The sequence below is a fragment of the Lycium ferocissimum genome, unplaced genomic scaffold (genome assembly GCF_029784015.1).
Source record: "Lycium ferocissimum isolate CSIRO_LF1 unplaced genomic scaffold, AGI_CSIRO_Lferr_CH_V1 ctg5064, whole genome shotgun sequence".
In the NCBI taxonomy this organism is placed as follows: domain Eukaryota; kingdom Viridiplantae; phylum Streptophyta; class Magnoliopsida; order Solanales; family Solanaceae; genus Lycium; species Lycium ferocissimum.
This window is the reverse complement of record NW_026725852.1, coordinates 1-18,614: the sequence shown is the minus strand read 5'-3', so window position 1 is coordinate 18,614 and position 18,614 is coordinate 1. Positions and strand designations below refer to the sequence as shown.

The window sequence follows — 18,614 nt, the reverse complement described above, 5'->3', positions numbered from 1 at the left end:
ATAAAAAAGTATGGTTATTTTGAGTTTATTACTATAATGGGGTGTTAATTGAGTTAATATTTCTTTAAAATTATCACAATGATATAATTATGTCGCATCACGTGGAGTTTCTTTTCAAATTATGATTGATATGATGTATTTAATTTGGATGGATCTTATCTATGTTCGAAAATTGTTATAGCGTGAGAATAAAATGATTTTATATTTAAATGTCATTTTATTAATAGATTGATGAATTTTTATCAATATGATCATTCTTGTGATAAGCATAATATAATATAACTTTGTGTTGATTTTGAGAGTATTTTTCATATTCAACCAGTGAACTAATCATAAAATGAGGTGAAAAATTAGAGGCAACTATTTGCACTCTAAAATTACTATATTTTAAGATTTTCTTTAAGTGATTCTCACTGTAATTTTCTTTCGATGAGATATTTTCTTGAGAAAATGAGAGATGAATCGTATTTGGTGAAGAAGATCAATGCTTCAGCATAGATATTGGTGATAGGATTTTGAAGGATGACAAAAGTTCTTCCTCATAGTGAATAAATCTCCTTTTCATTCAGTTGGTAAGTATTTTGGAAATGAGGCATCAACCACGTGGGGAGTATAATTCTTGCGATCAAAAGGTACGTAATATTTTTCTGGTTTGTGTCTCCTTGTAATCAAATATTAGCAGAATTTGAGATAAGAGAAAAAAGAATGGTTGATATATAAAGTGTGGTCACACAAAGGATACTAACCATTCTTATATATCGTGCACTACATCAAATGTAGCGTATAATCAAATATTGCTAGATCTTCTCAGTAAACATTTATTATGTGAGAAGATAGTGCAGTCATGGAAAACATTGGGCTATTACCATTTTAATAGAGATAATCTTGAATGGCGTCTACTCTTTCATGTGAATGTCAGTCATAACTGGAAATACATATTTTAAGAGTTCAAGGATAAGTCACCAAGAATTATCCAAGAAATGTTAACGTCGAGGTTACATTTCCAGTGCATAAATATACTCAAGGAATAGTGGGGGTGATAATACATACAAAAGAATTGATATTCCTTTTAAAGCCCGTGTTTGACTATATGCATTGATTTTTCACAACGAGGGAATGAACTTTAATTTGTTCTTAACAATCTCATAGCTTAAAGAGGGTTGATAGAGCGGCTGTGGACACCTTGACGAGATTGCCTATGCAAGTAATTAAGAAAGTGAGAGGCCGCTTTCTATGGATTTTGATGGTGAATCCTAGAGGACTTGCGGAACAGGATTGAGTGCAAGGCCCATATTAATGTGCGTCGCCATTGCAGAACAATAACTCATGTATAATACGAATATGGATTTTATATTCATATTCATTCTAAAGGTTCAAGGCTGGTTAGCTACCTTTAGTTATGTGTCATACAAATATCCAATAATATCCTTCGTGCGTTTTCGAGTCCGCGTATTATTATTAAATAATAAGTGGGGGATTGATATATATTGCTAAGTATTATTTCATAATAATAATAATAATAATAATAGTATTTAGTTAATAAGAATGAAATTAATGTGAATAGTTGTAACCTTTCTAAAAGGGTGTGATTGTTTCAAGTTGGTTACTAAGAGCCTGTTTGGTGTAGCCCAAATTTTTTTTTTTTTTGGCTTATAAATTTTTCGAACATTTTGGATAAGTTAAGTCAAACAGGCCAAATTATTTTTTTGGGCTTATTTTAGCACAAAATGGCTTATAAGCTGGTCAGCCAAACACTCAAAAAAGCTGAAAACAGCCTATAAGCAACTTATAAGCCAATCCAAACGGGCTCTAATTCTTTTAATTAGGATGTTTGTAACGTTGGCATATGTGAAAGTTTGCTAATAAAAAGGCTTATGGCAGAAGCCTTTGGTGATGTACATACATATCTCCTTTCAACAACATTTTGCCATATTCCAACTTAAACTATATGTCACTTCTTGTTGTCTCCTTCCAAAATCTCCTATTCCAATTGGGTTGAGTTCTTGTGGTTGAAGAAATAAAAGAGTGCAACTTTGCTTTCTGGAGTAGACATTGTATCCTGAGGTTGGACTTTCCCGTTAACCAATTGCACAGTGTGAGGAAAATTACTATCCTAAAGATAGTTTCTCGGAAGCGCCTTGCCTATTCGTTCCGTGTTTTCTATTGAATTCTCTTGCATGATTTTTCTCTTTATTTATTAAATTTGTCTTGCACAATGTTACTCCATTGTATCCTATATATTGGATATATATTCTACAACAAATTGTTTTGATGTCCGTCAGATAAAGAATGAAAAGCACCCATATAATTTAATTGGAGGTTAAATATGGTGAGTTGGATAACAAGAACTAAAAGTGGAATATATCAATAACTAAGGGACCAAAAATGTCATCTTCCCAGCTAGAAAAGAGAAACCCAGATGAAAAATTCTGTGGTGATGTAAGTAAGATTAATTGATGGTAAGAAAAAAAGATATGCATGAGCAAAAAACTAAAGTTGCCGTATGGATGTTGAGAATCCAATCAAAAACTATCAGAAATTTTAAGATGTCCAAAATTTTATTCTAAAACAGAATAGAGACATATGCATTGCTGAGAAAACAGAGAAAACGCAAAAAATGTGTCAACTTTCGCGAAACTGAGAAGTCACCAAAGAAATCCAAAATTTTCCATACTTCGGTTTTCAATCAGTTCATACAATTTGAAAACTTAAATAGACTCACTCCATTAGATAATAAGTTCAAAAATAGAGTAAGCACTTGAGACTTACCAATCTTGGCATTAATTTAGACCCACTACCCATCTTCGGAAGACCGGAAAGGTAGAAGGCATAAATGAAAAGAACCAGATTACTAAAAACAAGAACTGAGCAAAAAGACAAGAAAGGAGGAGAGAAGAAAAACTCACCAGCGAAGGAAAGAGAGAAGGAAACTGAAAATCTTGCTCTCAGACTGTGTGAAACGTATGTACCAAGTTACCTCTTAGATATGTATATAATACCGACAATACCCCTGAACGACCAAAGACACATTTACATAAATGCCCTTGGTCGTTCAAGGGACTCATGCTTATTAAAAAGTTAAATTAAAAGAGTTTGTATTCAAGTTGAGATAAAAAGTTTGTCGACATGGATAGTCTTTTGGTTCCCTCAAATCTTGAGTACTCAAACATTCCTTCCCTCCTTCCACACCAAAACTCTTATATAACTAAAAATAAGATCAATTTGGACTTGAAAAGTCACAAGAGTTTTTGCTTCATGTTCAAGATATACTAGTCCTCCTTTCCAAGTCTCTTTGAGGTAATATATAACTCTTTGTTCTTGAGGCTGTTCCTCCACCGTATGCACCTTCTCTTTTGTCTTTGCTAATAATTTGCAGACTATGGGACAATCCTTCAGGAAATTTGGTCTATCTTTCTCTCTCTCTCGCGCACACATGATTTCTTGTTGCCCTTTTGTTTCATGCCATTGAAGGAATTCTTGAAAGGGTAAAGGGGAATAAGGTTATTTTGTAATTTTTTTTTTTTTTTTTGTAGCAAATGGTGAGCAGAGGGATAATAATATTGGTCCAGTGATAGAAGAATGCTACGAGCGTCATTTTAAGAACTCTGAGAAAGGTAGCTTAGAAATGTTTTGCCGTGCAGTCTGCCTAACTGTCGAGTAAGTAATCTTCTATACTACTTATTTAAGTTATGATGAAATATGCCTCTATTAGCATCAAAATCAAGCAAAGTGGCAGTTGCCTCATTTGTTTGCCCTTAATAAATGTCTGAATCAGAGGATTTGTTACATTAGGGCCTGTTTGGAAAGCCACCAGGTAATTGGAATTGAGTATAATTACACAGTTTGGCCTGTTTGTTACACAGTTAGGTGAGAATTGGGTGTAATTGATAGGGTATAATTACACTCTCCAATTCTCAAGGGGGGTTGAGAATTGGGTGCAATTACACCCTGTAATTACAGGTTACTTTTTAGTTTGTTTCTTTTTGTTTATTTTAATTTTTTTTAATTTTTTATTTCTATTATTTTAATTCTTTTGATTTTTTTTTTTAATTTCTATTATTTTAATTTCTTTTTTATTTTTACTTTTTACTTTTTTTTTTTATTTTGAAAATGTATTTTTCTTTTTATATTTTTTTTTCATTTCCTTTCTTCTCATTCCCAACCTTTACTTCTTGTGGTTCCATGTAATTACTCGTATTTTTTTTGATTTTTTGATTTTATTCATTTAGCATAACCGTGTTATTATTCTAATTTTTGAAACTACACCTCTTAATATTGGAAAGAATGAGTCATTAACAAACTTGATATAAAACGAGTGACGTTATTAAAGTAGAATTTCGTTGTGAATGAGGTTATAGACTTATATTTTCCCTTTCTTTTGAATTATTTACTTAAGTTACGTTGGAACTTACTTATGTAATGCGGGAATTTGACATAAGAGTATTATGTTAAACTTTTTCTTTTGGATTTTGAATTTAGGTCATAATTTCAATTTTAAGTTATTTGCTTTCACATTGCATGTTGTTTATTTTACACTTACATTTGATGGATTTTTTGTGTCAAACATTTGAATAATGTTATGGCAATATATTTATAAATATTTTTTTTTGTCAAACATCCAATCCATGACGTTCTCACAAAAAAAGTCTTCTTTTAAGTTTTATAATTAATTAAAATTATATATGATTAATTTGAAAAATATATATCAATTATTTTTTACAATATTAGTTAACAAATATATGATTATTAATTAATATATTCTCAAAAAAAAATGTGTTATTAAATAACTAATTTAATATCATTTATAAAGACAAATATTTTTTAAATATTAATTTTAAATTTTATTTTTAAATTAAACTAACAGTGTAATTACACTTGTGTAACCAAACAACATGCTTGTAATAATTACGTTATGACAAACAAACAGGACATTGTAATTACACTACTATGTAATTACTAGGTTGTGTAATTACTACCCTAGTAATTACACCAATTCCAGTTACCAGGTGGCTTTCCAAACAGGTCCTTAAGATCTAAGCACTTATTTAGTCTGAATAGATCTTAATCATGAAGATCTTGAACAAAATCATACTATCATTAAGAGGTATTTTGTATAGATAATTTTTACCATCGGCTCCACCCCAAACCCATCCCCACTCCTACCACCACCCCAACCCTCCACTACCCCACCCTCTATACCAACCCCCCCCACCTCAACCCCCCCCCCCCCCCCCCACCACCACCACCCAACCACCACCACCACCCAAGTCTCACCCCATTCACCACCCCACCCTACCTCACCCCCACCACCCACCACCACCCACCACCCTACCCCCAGACCCACCGCACCACTACCACCCACCCTTCATTGGCAAATGCAAAATCTATCGTTTTAACACTCAGAAAAAAAAACCTAGCCCCGGGACACCTATACCAAAAGCTCAGTGTGCAATTTGCATGAAATCTATTTTTCAACTTCAAACTAGTAAGTGAGGTTCCATAAATCCGTAGCCAGAAAAAGAAATTCATCATCACCATCCACAACCCTCCCACTACTAGCCACCCCAACCTACTAACCCCCCACCCACCACCACTAAAAATCATGCCCATCATTGCTAGCGAACATAAATATTTTATTTTTTTATCAAATAATATTTTTATCTTATTAAATTTATATTTATTTTCTAATATTTAGTTACTTTTTTATTTGAATTGTATATCTATTATGTTTGAATATATACATTATGCACATTCAAATATTAAAAAACAAATAGTCTTAATTATTCAGTGTTCAAATCTAGAGACAATATCTTAATCATTCAGATGTGCATTCAGACTCAGACGTCTTAATCTTAATGAAAACAAATGAGGTAGTTGTATAAACAATATATAGTCGTAATACATATTGGTGTTAATAACTCACATATCAATAAACGTGTGGGAGTGTGTTGGAATATATTTTCTACATACATTGACTGATGTGGAGCTTTTGTCGAGGGAATTCTAGTTATGAAAAAGTAAATAGAAAAAGATTGCAGGATAATAAACAGGACAGGGCGGTGGAAGACAAGACAAACATTAACCCACCTAAATTTTAACTCGCCTTATCATGTCGTTTTTAACATTTCTTCCTACTTTGCCCTGCTCCATCGAGCCTTTTTAAAGATTTTTTGTGTTTTCATGACAAGTGTAATTTTGAAAATAAAAATTGTTACCTTCTTCATTTCTTAAAAAATAGCTTATTTTGGAACACATTTAAAAGACAAGGAAATCACTTAAAAAGAAAAGAAGGCAATATGAGAGTGCATCTTCAAAAAATGGAACTTTTATACGATTGTTTTATAGCAATATCTATAGCCTTCACAGGAAGTTGATTAAATTTGTGTGGAACGCCCACCACTAAAAGGAAAAAAAATTCACAGCTTTGTCCTCTCTTTCGAAACTGAGTTATACAGCTAACTATAGGATGTAAAGAGATTAAAATATGGATGGAATTCATATATAAGTTTGGGATGTTCATAGTGCTTTGTTGAATCGAAAGGCGTCGTGTATTTAAAATTAGTTAGATAAGCAGGCGGAAAACTAATAAAAAGACGCATTAAAATTTTAGGACAATATTAGTAGGCTATATAATAACTATGAATTTATACTGATGGATAAATTTTTTGAATCGTTGTTAGTAATTTTAATTTGATTTGAAAAAGATTTTTTAAATTAAATTTGAATTGAAGAAAAATATTTTTAGAAAGATAAAGATAAACAATAGTATCGACATAATGTAACTATATGGTTATGATTTTTTTTATGTTATTTAAAAACTATTTACTAACCACATGACTCTTTTTTTTATTTTTTTATTTTTAATTTAAAAACTATTGTGTATGTATATCATAATATTACATACATGACTTGTTGTTATTGTAAATATGGTGAGCCAGAATTGAACTAGCAATATTGGGAAAAGTTTAAAACCTCTTGACCACTAAACTAAGTTACTGTGCCAAGAGCATTCAATATAGTATGTAATATAAACACACACACATAAATATACATTTGATCTTATATATATGCACTGTAATTTTTGGGGAAGGGGTTCAGACCAACCCTCTTGCCCCAGTTCCGCCATATGTTGTATAAGTGTTCCCATAAATCTGTAATATTTTTAAATGAAGTATACTTTGTGGCTCTGCATTATCATATTATCTCGTGGATATTGTTATAACCCTTATTTTTTCTTCTACCTAATCACTGTTGAAGAATTGAAACGTAAATGAATAAATATCTAAAATCTCTTTTATATCAATGTTTATTTTTGTTAGAGCTGTCAACGAAAAGCTAGGGAGCACACAATTTAGGTTGCCAGAGATTAAGAAACTCGAGCGACTATACAAAGTAAGTATGCAAATGGGACTTTTATTTTAACATTTGTGGTTATTGTTTTTACATGAACTATATGTTTTTGTAGAGAGATAGAATTTTATAAATAAACCTAATCCCTTTTATAAATAAACAAATTAAATAGTTTTTCTTTATTTTATGGTGGTAATAATCACTTATCCTTCTATTAATTTTATATATTCATGTACATTGTATAGTATCTAATATTTTGACAATAGTGATCATTTCAAAACTTTTAAATTTTTAGGCTGTTATCTTTTCTGGTATTGACAGGTATAATGAAACTTCATCTAAATCACCAACAAAAACGAGTTACAAGTTGTTTTACTCTTTGTTTTTCTGTCAAATAAAATTTACACCCATTGAATATTAGAAAATATATAGAAACCCACATATTTTCTTCTCTAATCTATATTAGAATTTCTTTACTTTTAAAATAGTTTGCTTATTTAAAAATCTTCCCTTAAGGATATCTATATTCAAATCATTATATCTTGATAAGTAGTGGATTAATTTTAAATTTGCAGTTTTTCGTCTTTGTGCATAAATTAGATTTTGTGGTTACCGAACAAGAATTATTGTTTTACCCTTTTTCTGGTAACAAATCATGAATTATGCTACGTTTTGTAGGAGTGTATGTGACAGCTTTTTAATAATTTTAATTAATCTATTAGAAATAAACAATGCAAAACATTAAGAAATGAAGATGTTGGTGTGAGTTCTGCCTAAGAAAAGGGATTTCATGATCTTAATTATTCACTTTTCTTATTACTGCCATTTCGAATTCCTTTAAGGACTTTTTTGTTATTGTAACGTGATTTTTTTTGGAATGAGATTTTGTTATGAATGTTAAAAAATTTATAAGTTCTTTCACTAAATTAACACACAGAGTAGATTAGCTTGTTGCTTTTGTGTTGGTAAGCATAAGTTTCCGGTTAGGATTAAAAGGATAAGAAAAAAGCTTTTCTCTCTTCTCTTTTTTTTTTTTTTTTTTAACTTTTAGGGGTGTTTGGCAATTTTCCCGGTCAAAATTTTTGGAAAATCTTAATCTTCTTGAAAGCACTCTGCATAATCAGTCTAAGGCATCGTTCTACTCCTTTTCTTCTTCCCCAAGAGCTTAAAAAGGGTTACATTAGAACATCGGTGGAATGGTCGAGACGGCACCTAAAATATTTTTTCTAGGAAAATAGATTTCTTGAAAATGAGGAAAATGACTTCCCTCTTGGAAGTAGGAAAAACAAGTTTCACAAGTGGCATTTCACATTGATTGTGTCATCCCCACCCTCCAACACACCTCATATTCACCCCGACCTCGTAGCCCCCATCCCCACCACCTCGCACCTCACACCTCATACCTCCACCTTATGTCCCGTAGTATTTATCTAGATTATATACAAATAATTTTAGGATAATATTTTGCTTATCTACCGAACACATGCAAAGAAGTAAGAAACCCACTTATTTTCCTGAAAAAATAAAATATTTTTCATGAAAAATATTTCCTTCGTAACGAACACATCCATAGGTGTTATGCCTTATCCCATGCTCTGCTATTATTTTTAAAATAAATTTATCATTTTTTTTTAATTTTAACTTCTTTATTTTATTGATTTGAAATGTATAAGTTTTCATTTAAAGGGACAAAAAGAAGGTTGACATTTTGTTCGTTAGGCAACTTCCATTGTACATTCATCTGTACTTTTCATTTTGGCATCTTACGAACTTAACACGTACTTTGACATGAAAAAAATTTATTATATGTCTCACACAATTGATAGTAATTGTGTGAGACTTCTTTTTATTTAAACAAAAATGGACTCAAATAATATATTTTCGGATTTATAAATTCTGGATTTATTTTTTTGTGAGACAATAAGAAATCTCACACAAATAGTTTTTTTTTTTTTTTTTTTTTTTTGTGTGAGTCACGAAATAAAAAATGTCCTTATACATCGGACAGTTAATAGGAGGAAAAAAGGAAAGAGTAATTTATGGAAATATGTACTGTAAAATAGTCCATAATTAGAAATTTAAAGCATTGTATTTTTCTATTTTCAGGATTATGAGATATGTGGAGGAAAATCTTTGACAAAGGAAGAGTATCAGAAAATGCTTCAGGAAATCATTGTTGATACAAAAGTTACTGGCTCTGGAGCCAAAGACATATTGTTATACTTGTTTGGAGTCCCGGTCACTGCATTATTAATCAAGCAAAGCGTTATTCCACAAGCCGTTCGTAATGAGATCTTTATTCCTGTCGTCACTTCTGCAACAGTTTTTCTTCTAGCCAAACTCCACCAGATTTAAAAAATGATTCCAATCTGTTACTATAAAACGTGTGAATTGTAATTCTCAACTTCTGTACTTGGGTTTTATTGTATTTCTTATTTTCCATCATGTTTTTATCCATCATCATATTTAAATTGTGAAATCTACTCATTTATAACAGATATGATATGCCCGTGCAAGTGCAAGCACGGGCCCACAAATTGAGATTTAATGAATAGTACAATCCATTCTTGCTTGTAAACACTGGACAAATGCCATTTCATTAATTCAAATTGAAATAACTTAAAATTGGCAAAACATAAGCTAAAGCCAGAGTCTAACTAAAATTATAAAACTATACATCAAAGAAATATTGATTTAATAAACAACACATCGTAAGGATGACACAAGATACTCAGGTCACAGTATGTCTTGATTGCTCGTGTTTCTGGCCAACAGTTGAAGCCAAATCACAGCAATTCAACCTCCAATAATCTGCTTTGCTCTTGCAAATCCGCATCCATAAGTTTCAGATGTGCTAATAGTTTTTTCTGAGAAGAAAAGAAACCATTACATACAATACTATAAGCTAAACTTGGAGATATTAGCTTACACTCTTGTTTAGTATCCAATGTTTATTCTTTACACATTTAAATTAGATTAGTGGTATAATTTTTTATAGTTGGTTTAAGCTTACATGTACAATTATATAGCTCCTATAACTCAAATGAAATTCAATAATCCAACAACTCCATGAAACAAAAGACACACTAAAGTAAGACTAAAATACGAAGAGGAAACAATGTGAAGACACCAAAATATACGCTTTAACTGGTTCTTGTTCATCTTTCCCTTCAAAGCCTTCTCATCTATATATACTCGGATGCTTAGCTCAAGAAGACAAAAAAATGGACTGATTTTGTGCTCCACCCCTATCCTAAAGATAGAGCAACTTAGTGACTATTCTTTTGATAAAACTAACCTAGAGCAATTAATACCTCTATTGCTAAGAATAAGGACCAAGAGATCAACCAAAAAAATTCCAACTAATAATGCAATAAATCAAGAATAATAAACAGTTGGGTAAAACTCTTTCGTCTTCCTCAAAATTGTCATGTGAATCTCTAAACTACATAATAGATGGATTCAGCAATCCATGCCTATCAAGATGGATCCACAAAATAGTACAGAGGTTCATTAACCTAATAGTCCACTATATATTAAAATTATCAAATGTGTCGAATCTCCCATTCATGTTATAGTCATCATTGAACATGTTTACGTTAGAACTTTAGGCTATGTATGACTAATTACCAAGTCGTTAAACAAATTTTAAAAAATGATAAAATCTATGGACATATTAAAATCAGTATGGATTTTTTTCTTCAGCTCCCTTACAAGACCAAAGGGAAGTTTTTCAATGCACCTTTATTGCCTGAACGTTGAAGCATGAAGTTTTTTACACTTTATACCTCACTCATATTAAGTAATAAAATATCTGTACATGGAGTTGGATTATTCAATATCTCTAGATACTAAATTAGTTGTTGCTGCAAAAACAATCAGCTTTAACAATCTTAGTAATACTAAATGAGTTGTCATCTCAGTAATGAACTTTTACAATCTTACGCAAAGCCTTGACAATAATTCTTAAGGAATTTGTTTGGTGTGTGAAATTTTGTGCTAAATAGCAGTATACTGATACATGTCTGCATTTATCTTTATTAACTATATGATCTTTCACATGTGTCATCATCGGAAATATAAGCTCTTACCCATGGCTGCATAACTAAAGTTTGAATATTAAAAGAATATCTCAAGGTCCACACATGTCCATCACAAGACAATGGTCTATTGCTCAGGCGTGTTTGGCAATTGCCTTGCAAATAATTCCTCACTCTTAATAGGCTGGATTTAGTATACTTATTGCTGGGCATTAAACTAAGACTACACTATGTCCAGCAGGAAAAGAATATGAGTAACAATACCAAACCATATATGCCATGCATTATTTTAAAGGCAAAAGACATAAATTGACCCTTAAACTATACCCCAAAAATCATTATTTTCACACTTAAACTATACAGACGACCTATTACACACTTAATATATGAAAAAGTGATATTATTTAACCCCTGATGCACATATAACCAGTCTCAGGTATGGAAGTGTTCCACACGCGCGCGACACGTTATTTATTCTTTCAGAATTTTTCTTTTTTTATTTATTATATTTATTCTTTCACAATTTTGCTTTTTTTACTTTATTCACAAAATTAAAGTAAAAAATGATTTTTAAATTTTAATAAAAACTGATTTTCCATCTTGTTCTTCATTTCACCCCCCACCTTCACGCTACGCCCACCCCCCAAATCCTTCACGCCACCAAAGACCACCGTCACGCCGCCCCCAGCCCCAGACCCCCTTCTTCTTCTTCTTCTTCTTCTTCTTCTTCTTCTTCTTCTTCTTCTTCTTCTTCTTCTTCTTCTTCTTCTTCTTCTTCTTCTTCTTCGTTTTTTACGCCCCCACCGTCACCCCCCCCACCCCCACCCCCCAAATCCTCCTTCTTCATTTCTGCACCACCGCCCGCCACCCTTCAGACCACCCACCGTCAATCTTCTACCATATTCCAATCTCTCATTCTAATCTTCTTTCTCTTAGAATTATTACGCAAAACATCATTGCCGATAAATTACAAATTATTTCCACAAGTTGAAACCATTTCGCATTCTTAAATCTGAAATGGATAGTCGAAAATGTTGTTGGGTTACCAATTTTGAATCTGAAATTTTTGTTTGTTGGTGATTTGTTAGTCAAAATTGGTAATCAACAATTGCTTGTCAAGTAATACCAATTGTGAATGTTCATGGTGGAAAAAAAAAAAAACAGAAACAGAAAATGCCGGAGACGAGCTCGTCGGAGCTCCGGCGTAGGTGGAAGTGAAGAAGAAAATAAGGGGCGTGGCGGTGGTGAAATGTAGAAGAAGAAGGCGCTGGAGGTGGAGGTGGAGGTGGCGTGAGGGTGGAGGAGGGGTTGGGGTGTGGTGGTTAAATGAAGAATAAGAAGGGTTTGGCTGGTGCTGCAGTGATGTTGTTTTCTTAGTGAAGATGAAGAACAGGGGGGTGGGGGAGGGGGGAGCGGCGGTAGAGGGATCCTAAAATATGTATATTTAGCCAAAAAAAAAATCAACAAAACGCGCCCATTTTAAAATTATTTTTAAATTTTATGCCACATCAGCTTTCAGGGGTTAAATAATATCACTTTTTCACATATTAGGTGTGTAATAGGCCGCCTGTATAGTTTAAGTGTGAAAATGACTTTTGGGATATAATTTAAGGGTCAATTTATGTCTTTTGCCTATTTTAAACAAATACTAATTTGAGTCTCCTTGATTCCGCTGGAAAATATTAAACATTACAATGAAATTAAAGGAAAGCACACAAAATCAACATGGAATTTTTTTTTTTTATCCGAAATCTGGTATCTATATATAATTCCATACTTTTCTGAAACACTTAGTATAATATAATCCTATCATTGATCCATAGGGGTCTTGAAATTATGTAATGATATAAAATTTTAAGTCGTCTAATACTAACTAGGGTTAATTTTTTTTTTTTTTGCTTCTCTTTTCTTTTGCGAGAATATCTACCATAGGAAGTAATTGCATTCATAACACATATGAAAATTGTCTCACAGCTATATAAGCTATAAAAGTGAAAACTCATCCATAAGAAAAAGAGATTGGGTTATCCTTTTAAAGGAAAAAGCAGTAATGAATCAGGACATAATTGTGTACAGGTAGAACCGAGAATACGGATATACTCCGTTTCCCGATATGAACGTTATGTTCATCATGCTCGGCTAGGATGAGACTAATTTTATCGAGGATCGGGCTACAAGCTCGATCTGGAACGCGACATTAAGGCAGGATGAAGAGGTGGTTAACCACCATGATGAGAAGACCGGAATATCCGCCCTCAGCCGGATATTTCGGCACCAATCCCGGCAACAGCTGTCAACAGATTCTTTTCCTTACTTAGAATTGTACTAGGGTTAAGACTCCTCTACTATATAAAGAGGAGGCCTCCATTTATTTGAGCAGGTTTTTTCCCACAGAGAGAGAGAGAGAGAGAGAGAGAGAGAGAGAGAGAGAGAAAAGAGATCGTGTACTAAGCAAGGCAGTATAATCATCTGAGTTCATTCATCTTTTCTAAAAATGCCATTGTTACTCACTGTTCAACATCCCATCATAGGGATTTGACCTCGGTTCTCAGTACCCGAGGCCGATCACCATTCATCGTGGTCGGATCTATATATTTCGTTTTTCTAATTTGTTTGTCGTGTAATCTAATCTCGTGTTGAATTAAACCACATATCCTTAGCACCGCATACAAATTCAATTGTTATCCATTTTAAGGTTAAACAGTTTGGCGCCCACCGTGGGGCCTAGGATAATAGTGGTGATTCAGTACGAATTCTGATAACACTCGATATTTTATACTTGTTCTTTGGAGTTTGATTTCAGGTTTACCGGACATGTCAGACTCTCATTCTGTCAACTTTCACGCTGAATCAAACCACCACGAGGGGAACGACAATGGGGTACCCAACAACAACGTGCCCTCAATCGATCCTAACCAGATCGGATCATCAATAGGCGACGTGCCCATCGGCGGGGATAATGGAGCCACGCTTCAACAGCTCCGGAACCAGTTGGAAATGGCTATGGCACAATTACAATCCTAGCACGAGGTTATAGTGTAGTTGCAAGATCAAAATAGAGCGCCCAATATTGCTCCATCTGAACAAACTGCGGAGACCGAAGAGAGGCACCCTGCTGGAAACAACGGGAACAACCTCGGGCAAAACGTCGAGCTGATAAGGATGCTCCAGGAACTGACAAAACGAGTAGAATCTGGGGAAAAGAAGATAGAGGCGAACGACAAAAAGGTGGAGAACTACAACGCAAGGGTCGACCAGATTCCTGGGGCACCTCCGGTGTTGAAGGGACCGAATTCAAAAAAATTCACCCAAATGCCTTTTCCGCCAAGTGCTGCGCCGATGAAAATCCCGAAGAGGTTTCGCATGCCCGATATCCCGAAGTATAACGGGACAACGGACTCGAACGAGCATGTGACTGCATACACATGCGCTATTAAAGGCAACGATCTCGCCGATGATAAAAGGGAGTCGGTGTTGTTTAAGAAATTCGGGGAAACTCTGTCCAAGGGAGCAATGATATGGTATCACAACTTGCCCGAACATTAGATTGATTCATTTTCCATGCTCGCAGATGCTTTTGTCAAAGCTCATGCCGGAGCCATCAAGGTCGAAACCCGAAAATCGAACTTGTTCAACGTTAAACAGCGAGATGATAAAACCCTCCGCGAGTTTGTGACCCAGTTTCAAATGGAGCGCATGGACTTACCTCCGGTAACTGATGATTGGGTCGTTCAGGCTTTCACTCAAGGGCTTAACTCAAGAAGCTTGATCACATCTATGGAGCTAAAGCAAAATCTGATAGAGTACCCGGCAATCGCTTGGGCTGATGTACACAACAGGTATCAATCGAAGATCAGGGTCGAAGATGATAAAATTTTGAGAGCCGCCTCGATATCATGGCATTCTGGTAAAGGGAATGATCGATCGAGGAGAATGACAGATCGAGATTCAAGACCATCATATGACAGGTATCAACCTTACCCACCTGATCGAAGGGGCAACGGGCGCAACAGTGAATCGAGCAAGAACGATAGGGGGAACGATCGAGGCCCAAGTAATCGTGGACTGATGAACAGAAATGTTATCGATAGAACCTCGAGAAATAAGGAAATCCCAAGGTTGTCCGAGTATAATTTCTGCGTTGATGTAGCGACCATAGCAGCAGCCGTTATCCGTAACAGGGAAACAAGGCACCCAAGGCCAATCCAATCTGATCCAGAGAAGCGGGATAAAAGCCTTATTTGCAAATACCATCACTCACGGCCATCGAACCGAAGATTGTCGGCAGCTGAGAGAGGAGGTTGCCCGTCTGTTTAATTTGGGACACCTTCGAGAATTTCTAAGTGAACGAGCAAAAACTCACTTCAAGAACGTGGACGCCAACAAGCAAGATAGACCGGAAGAGCCTCAGCAAGTGATCCACATGATCATGGGAGGAACAGACGTTCCCCTGGGGCCGGTAGTAAAACGCACCAAAGTTTCCATAACAAGAGAAAAGTGTATTCGGAATTATGACCCCGACGGTCCCATCTCGTTCAGTGATGAGGACATAAAAGGCATCGTCAGCCTCATAATGATGCACTGGTAATATCTGTCCTTGTCAATAAATTTAGAATTAAACGTGTGCTGATTGATCCAGGTAGCTCGGCTAATATCATCTGATGGAGAGTCATCGAGCAGCTGGGACTACTAGATCAGATCGTGCCAACAGTACGAGTCCTCAACGGATTCAACATGGCCTGCGAAACGACGAAGGGTGAGATCACCTTACAGATCAACACGGCCGGAACTACGCAGCAGACCAAATTTTATATGATTCTGTCATGACCCAACCCCGTGGGCCGTGACTAGTACCCGAATTGGGCACCCAAACACAATCACAATTTCGAGTCGCAAACAGATGGCTTATATAGACATAAATATCAAACGCTGTCTCAGAATATATCAAACTGTCGCAAACACATCTCAAACACAACTGCATATATATCAAAGCCGACAAGGCTATCAAATGGCGCAACGGCCCAAAACATATACAAATGCAAGCCGACGAGGCTGCCACGGCGAATAGGATCGCCCAGAACATAATATATACAAACACAACCGTACAGAATGGGCGTAACCCACATACATGTCCACAGACCTCTAAACAGACAAACGGAATCATAAGACGGGACAGGGCCCCGCCGTACCCCTGAACAAATATATACAAATGCAACGAACGAATATATACCAAAAATAAGGCTCCGGAATAAGAGGAGCACTCCAACAACAGAAGAGGGTGTCCTAAACGGTGGATCACCAAACGTGCGTCTGTGCTGCGGGCATGAAACGCGGCCCCGAAGAAAGGGGGTCGGTGACGAAATATGTGCGAGTATGCAAAGCGAAAAAATGGAGTATACAAATCGGAGTCGTAATCGAAATAGAGGTACGAAAAGTAAATGCATTTTCAAAATACCAAAATGTTACTTCAAAATAAGTCATGCATAGGGCACGGAAATATGGTCGCCCGCCGACGATGGCGCCATAACACAAGATAACACCGAGAAAGTTTCAAATCTCCGTATCCCCGTCACATATCATACACAACATATCGCCATACACAACATAACACCAAATATAGCGGAACCCGTCCCTCGAGCGAGAAACTCGGTGGACCATAAACACAGCATAACACCGGAGTATAACAAAGTGCGCACGACACAGAACCGGCCCGGGACTCGGCGAAAGATATAACAGAATGCACGAGCGGAGTCGTGAGGAATCATATGCATAAAATCATTGTCATAAATCCAAAAGATAAGTAAAGTAGTCATAATCGAAATCGGACTAATAATTACAACATTTTCTTTCAAAAGTTGTCGAAATCACATAAAGGAACGTTGCGGGACCCACGGACGAGTGTAGACCCGAGCTGGGCCCGCTTATGGAAAACATACTCGTCTAACATCATACAACCTTCTACGAAAATCTCAAGGCAATCCGAGCTTTTCTATGAAAGTTATGGGCGTTCGTAGTTTTTGAATCGCTAAAGAATAAACTCTTTAAAAACCAAACTTTCATGTAACTTTTACAAATCAAGAATTCCAAGAACATAGGATCAATATTTCATAACATCAACGTATGAATATCAAGAAACAAATGCGTATCATAGACATGCTCGGATTGCGGGAGTAGAGTTTTCTCGAAGTTCGTGTCATAGCCTAATTTTAACTAAGGCATGCCAAAGAAAGAAGGTTACTTTACATACCTCAAACGCTCTCCAATATAATCCAAGCTCAAGCTAAATTCGACCTACGCCTCGGGCTGCCCAAGGTCTACAAATAATTCATAATATGCCAAACATTAGCTATAGACATTTTGGGCATTTAATTCCAATTTAGCCCTTAATTCTACAGAAATTTAAAGATTTCCCACGTAAATAGGCCACCCCGAGAATTTAACTCGGCCAAAATCAACAACAACAACAACAACAACCAACCTAGCAACAACAATAAGCAATCCGAAAGGCAAATCAACATCAATAACTCTTTTTTTCATCATCTAACAACATTCCTAAATTCGATTCAACGGCTTACCTTCAAGCCAACATCGACGCTTATACATTCAAATACTAACCCGAACCCATACCAACAATATTTAAGGACATTCCAATCAATTCATACAACATTTCCAACAATCCAAAAATTGCTCCAATTTACCCGAATTCAACCCCCAAACCCGAGAACCTCACTTTACACATTCCTCATTTTCAAATCATGATTTGCATCCACAATTCACATTCTAGCAATGCTATTCTCATCAATATACAAATTACATCAATGTACAACATCCTCCAAATCAGTCCGCAACAATCACAACATCAATTTGAGTCATTAAACATTCATTTCCAACATAAGATTCATAACGACGACGACTAAAACATTAAGCGATATTAATTCGTTCATTGTCATATAATATGACCCATTTTGACCAACACTACACATATACATATATGGATGATTCTCAATCGTTCTTCACCTTACAATGATCATAATATGTTAACTAGACATTAATTCATAGTTTCAACACAACACAACACAACACACACATACTTACACGCTCAACACTACATTCACCACCTCCACTTCAACATGCCATATTTCATGAATTTCCTTCATTTTAACATGCTACAACATACATACAACCTCTACAACACATAAAACATAATCAATTCTTACCTTTCTC

At 35.1% G+C, this 18,614-nt stretch overlaps 1 protein-coding gene across 1 annotated transcript; it reads left to right on the top strand.

The window, feature by feature from the left end:
- The first annotated feature begins 3,308 nt into the window (after positions 1-3,308).
- LOC132044635 (uncharacterized) lies at positions 3,309-9,898 on the top strand. Its single transcript, XM_059435136.1, has 4 exons — positions 3,309-3,404; positions 3,534-3,657; positions 7,320-7,392; positions 9,457-9,898. The coding sequence occupies exons 1-4, from the start codon at positions 3,380-3,382 to the stop codon at positions 9,703-9,705; spliced, it is 471 nt and encodes a 156-aa protein (XP_059291119.1). The 5' UTR covers positions 3,309-3,379; the 3' UTR covers positions 9,706-9,898.
- The last annotated feature ends 8,716 nt before the right edge of the window (positions 9,899-18,614 follow it).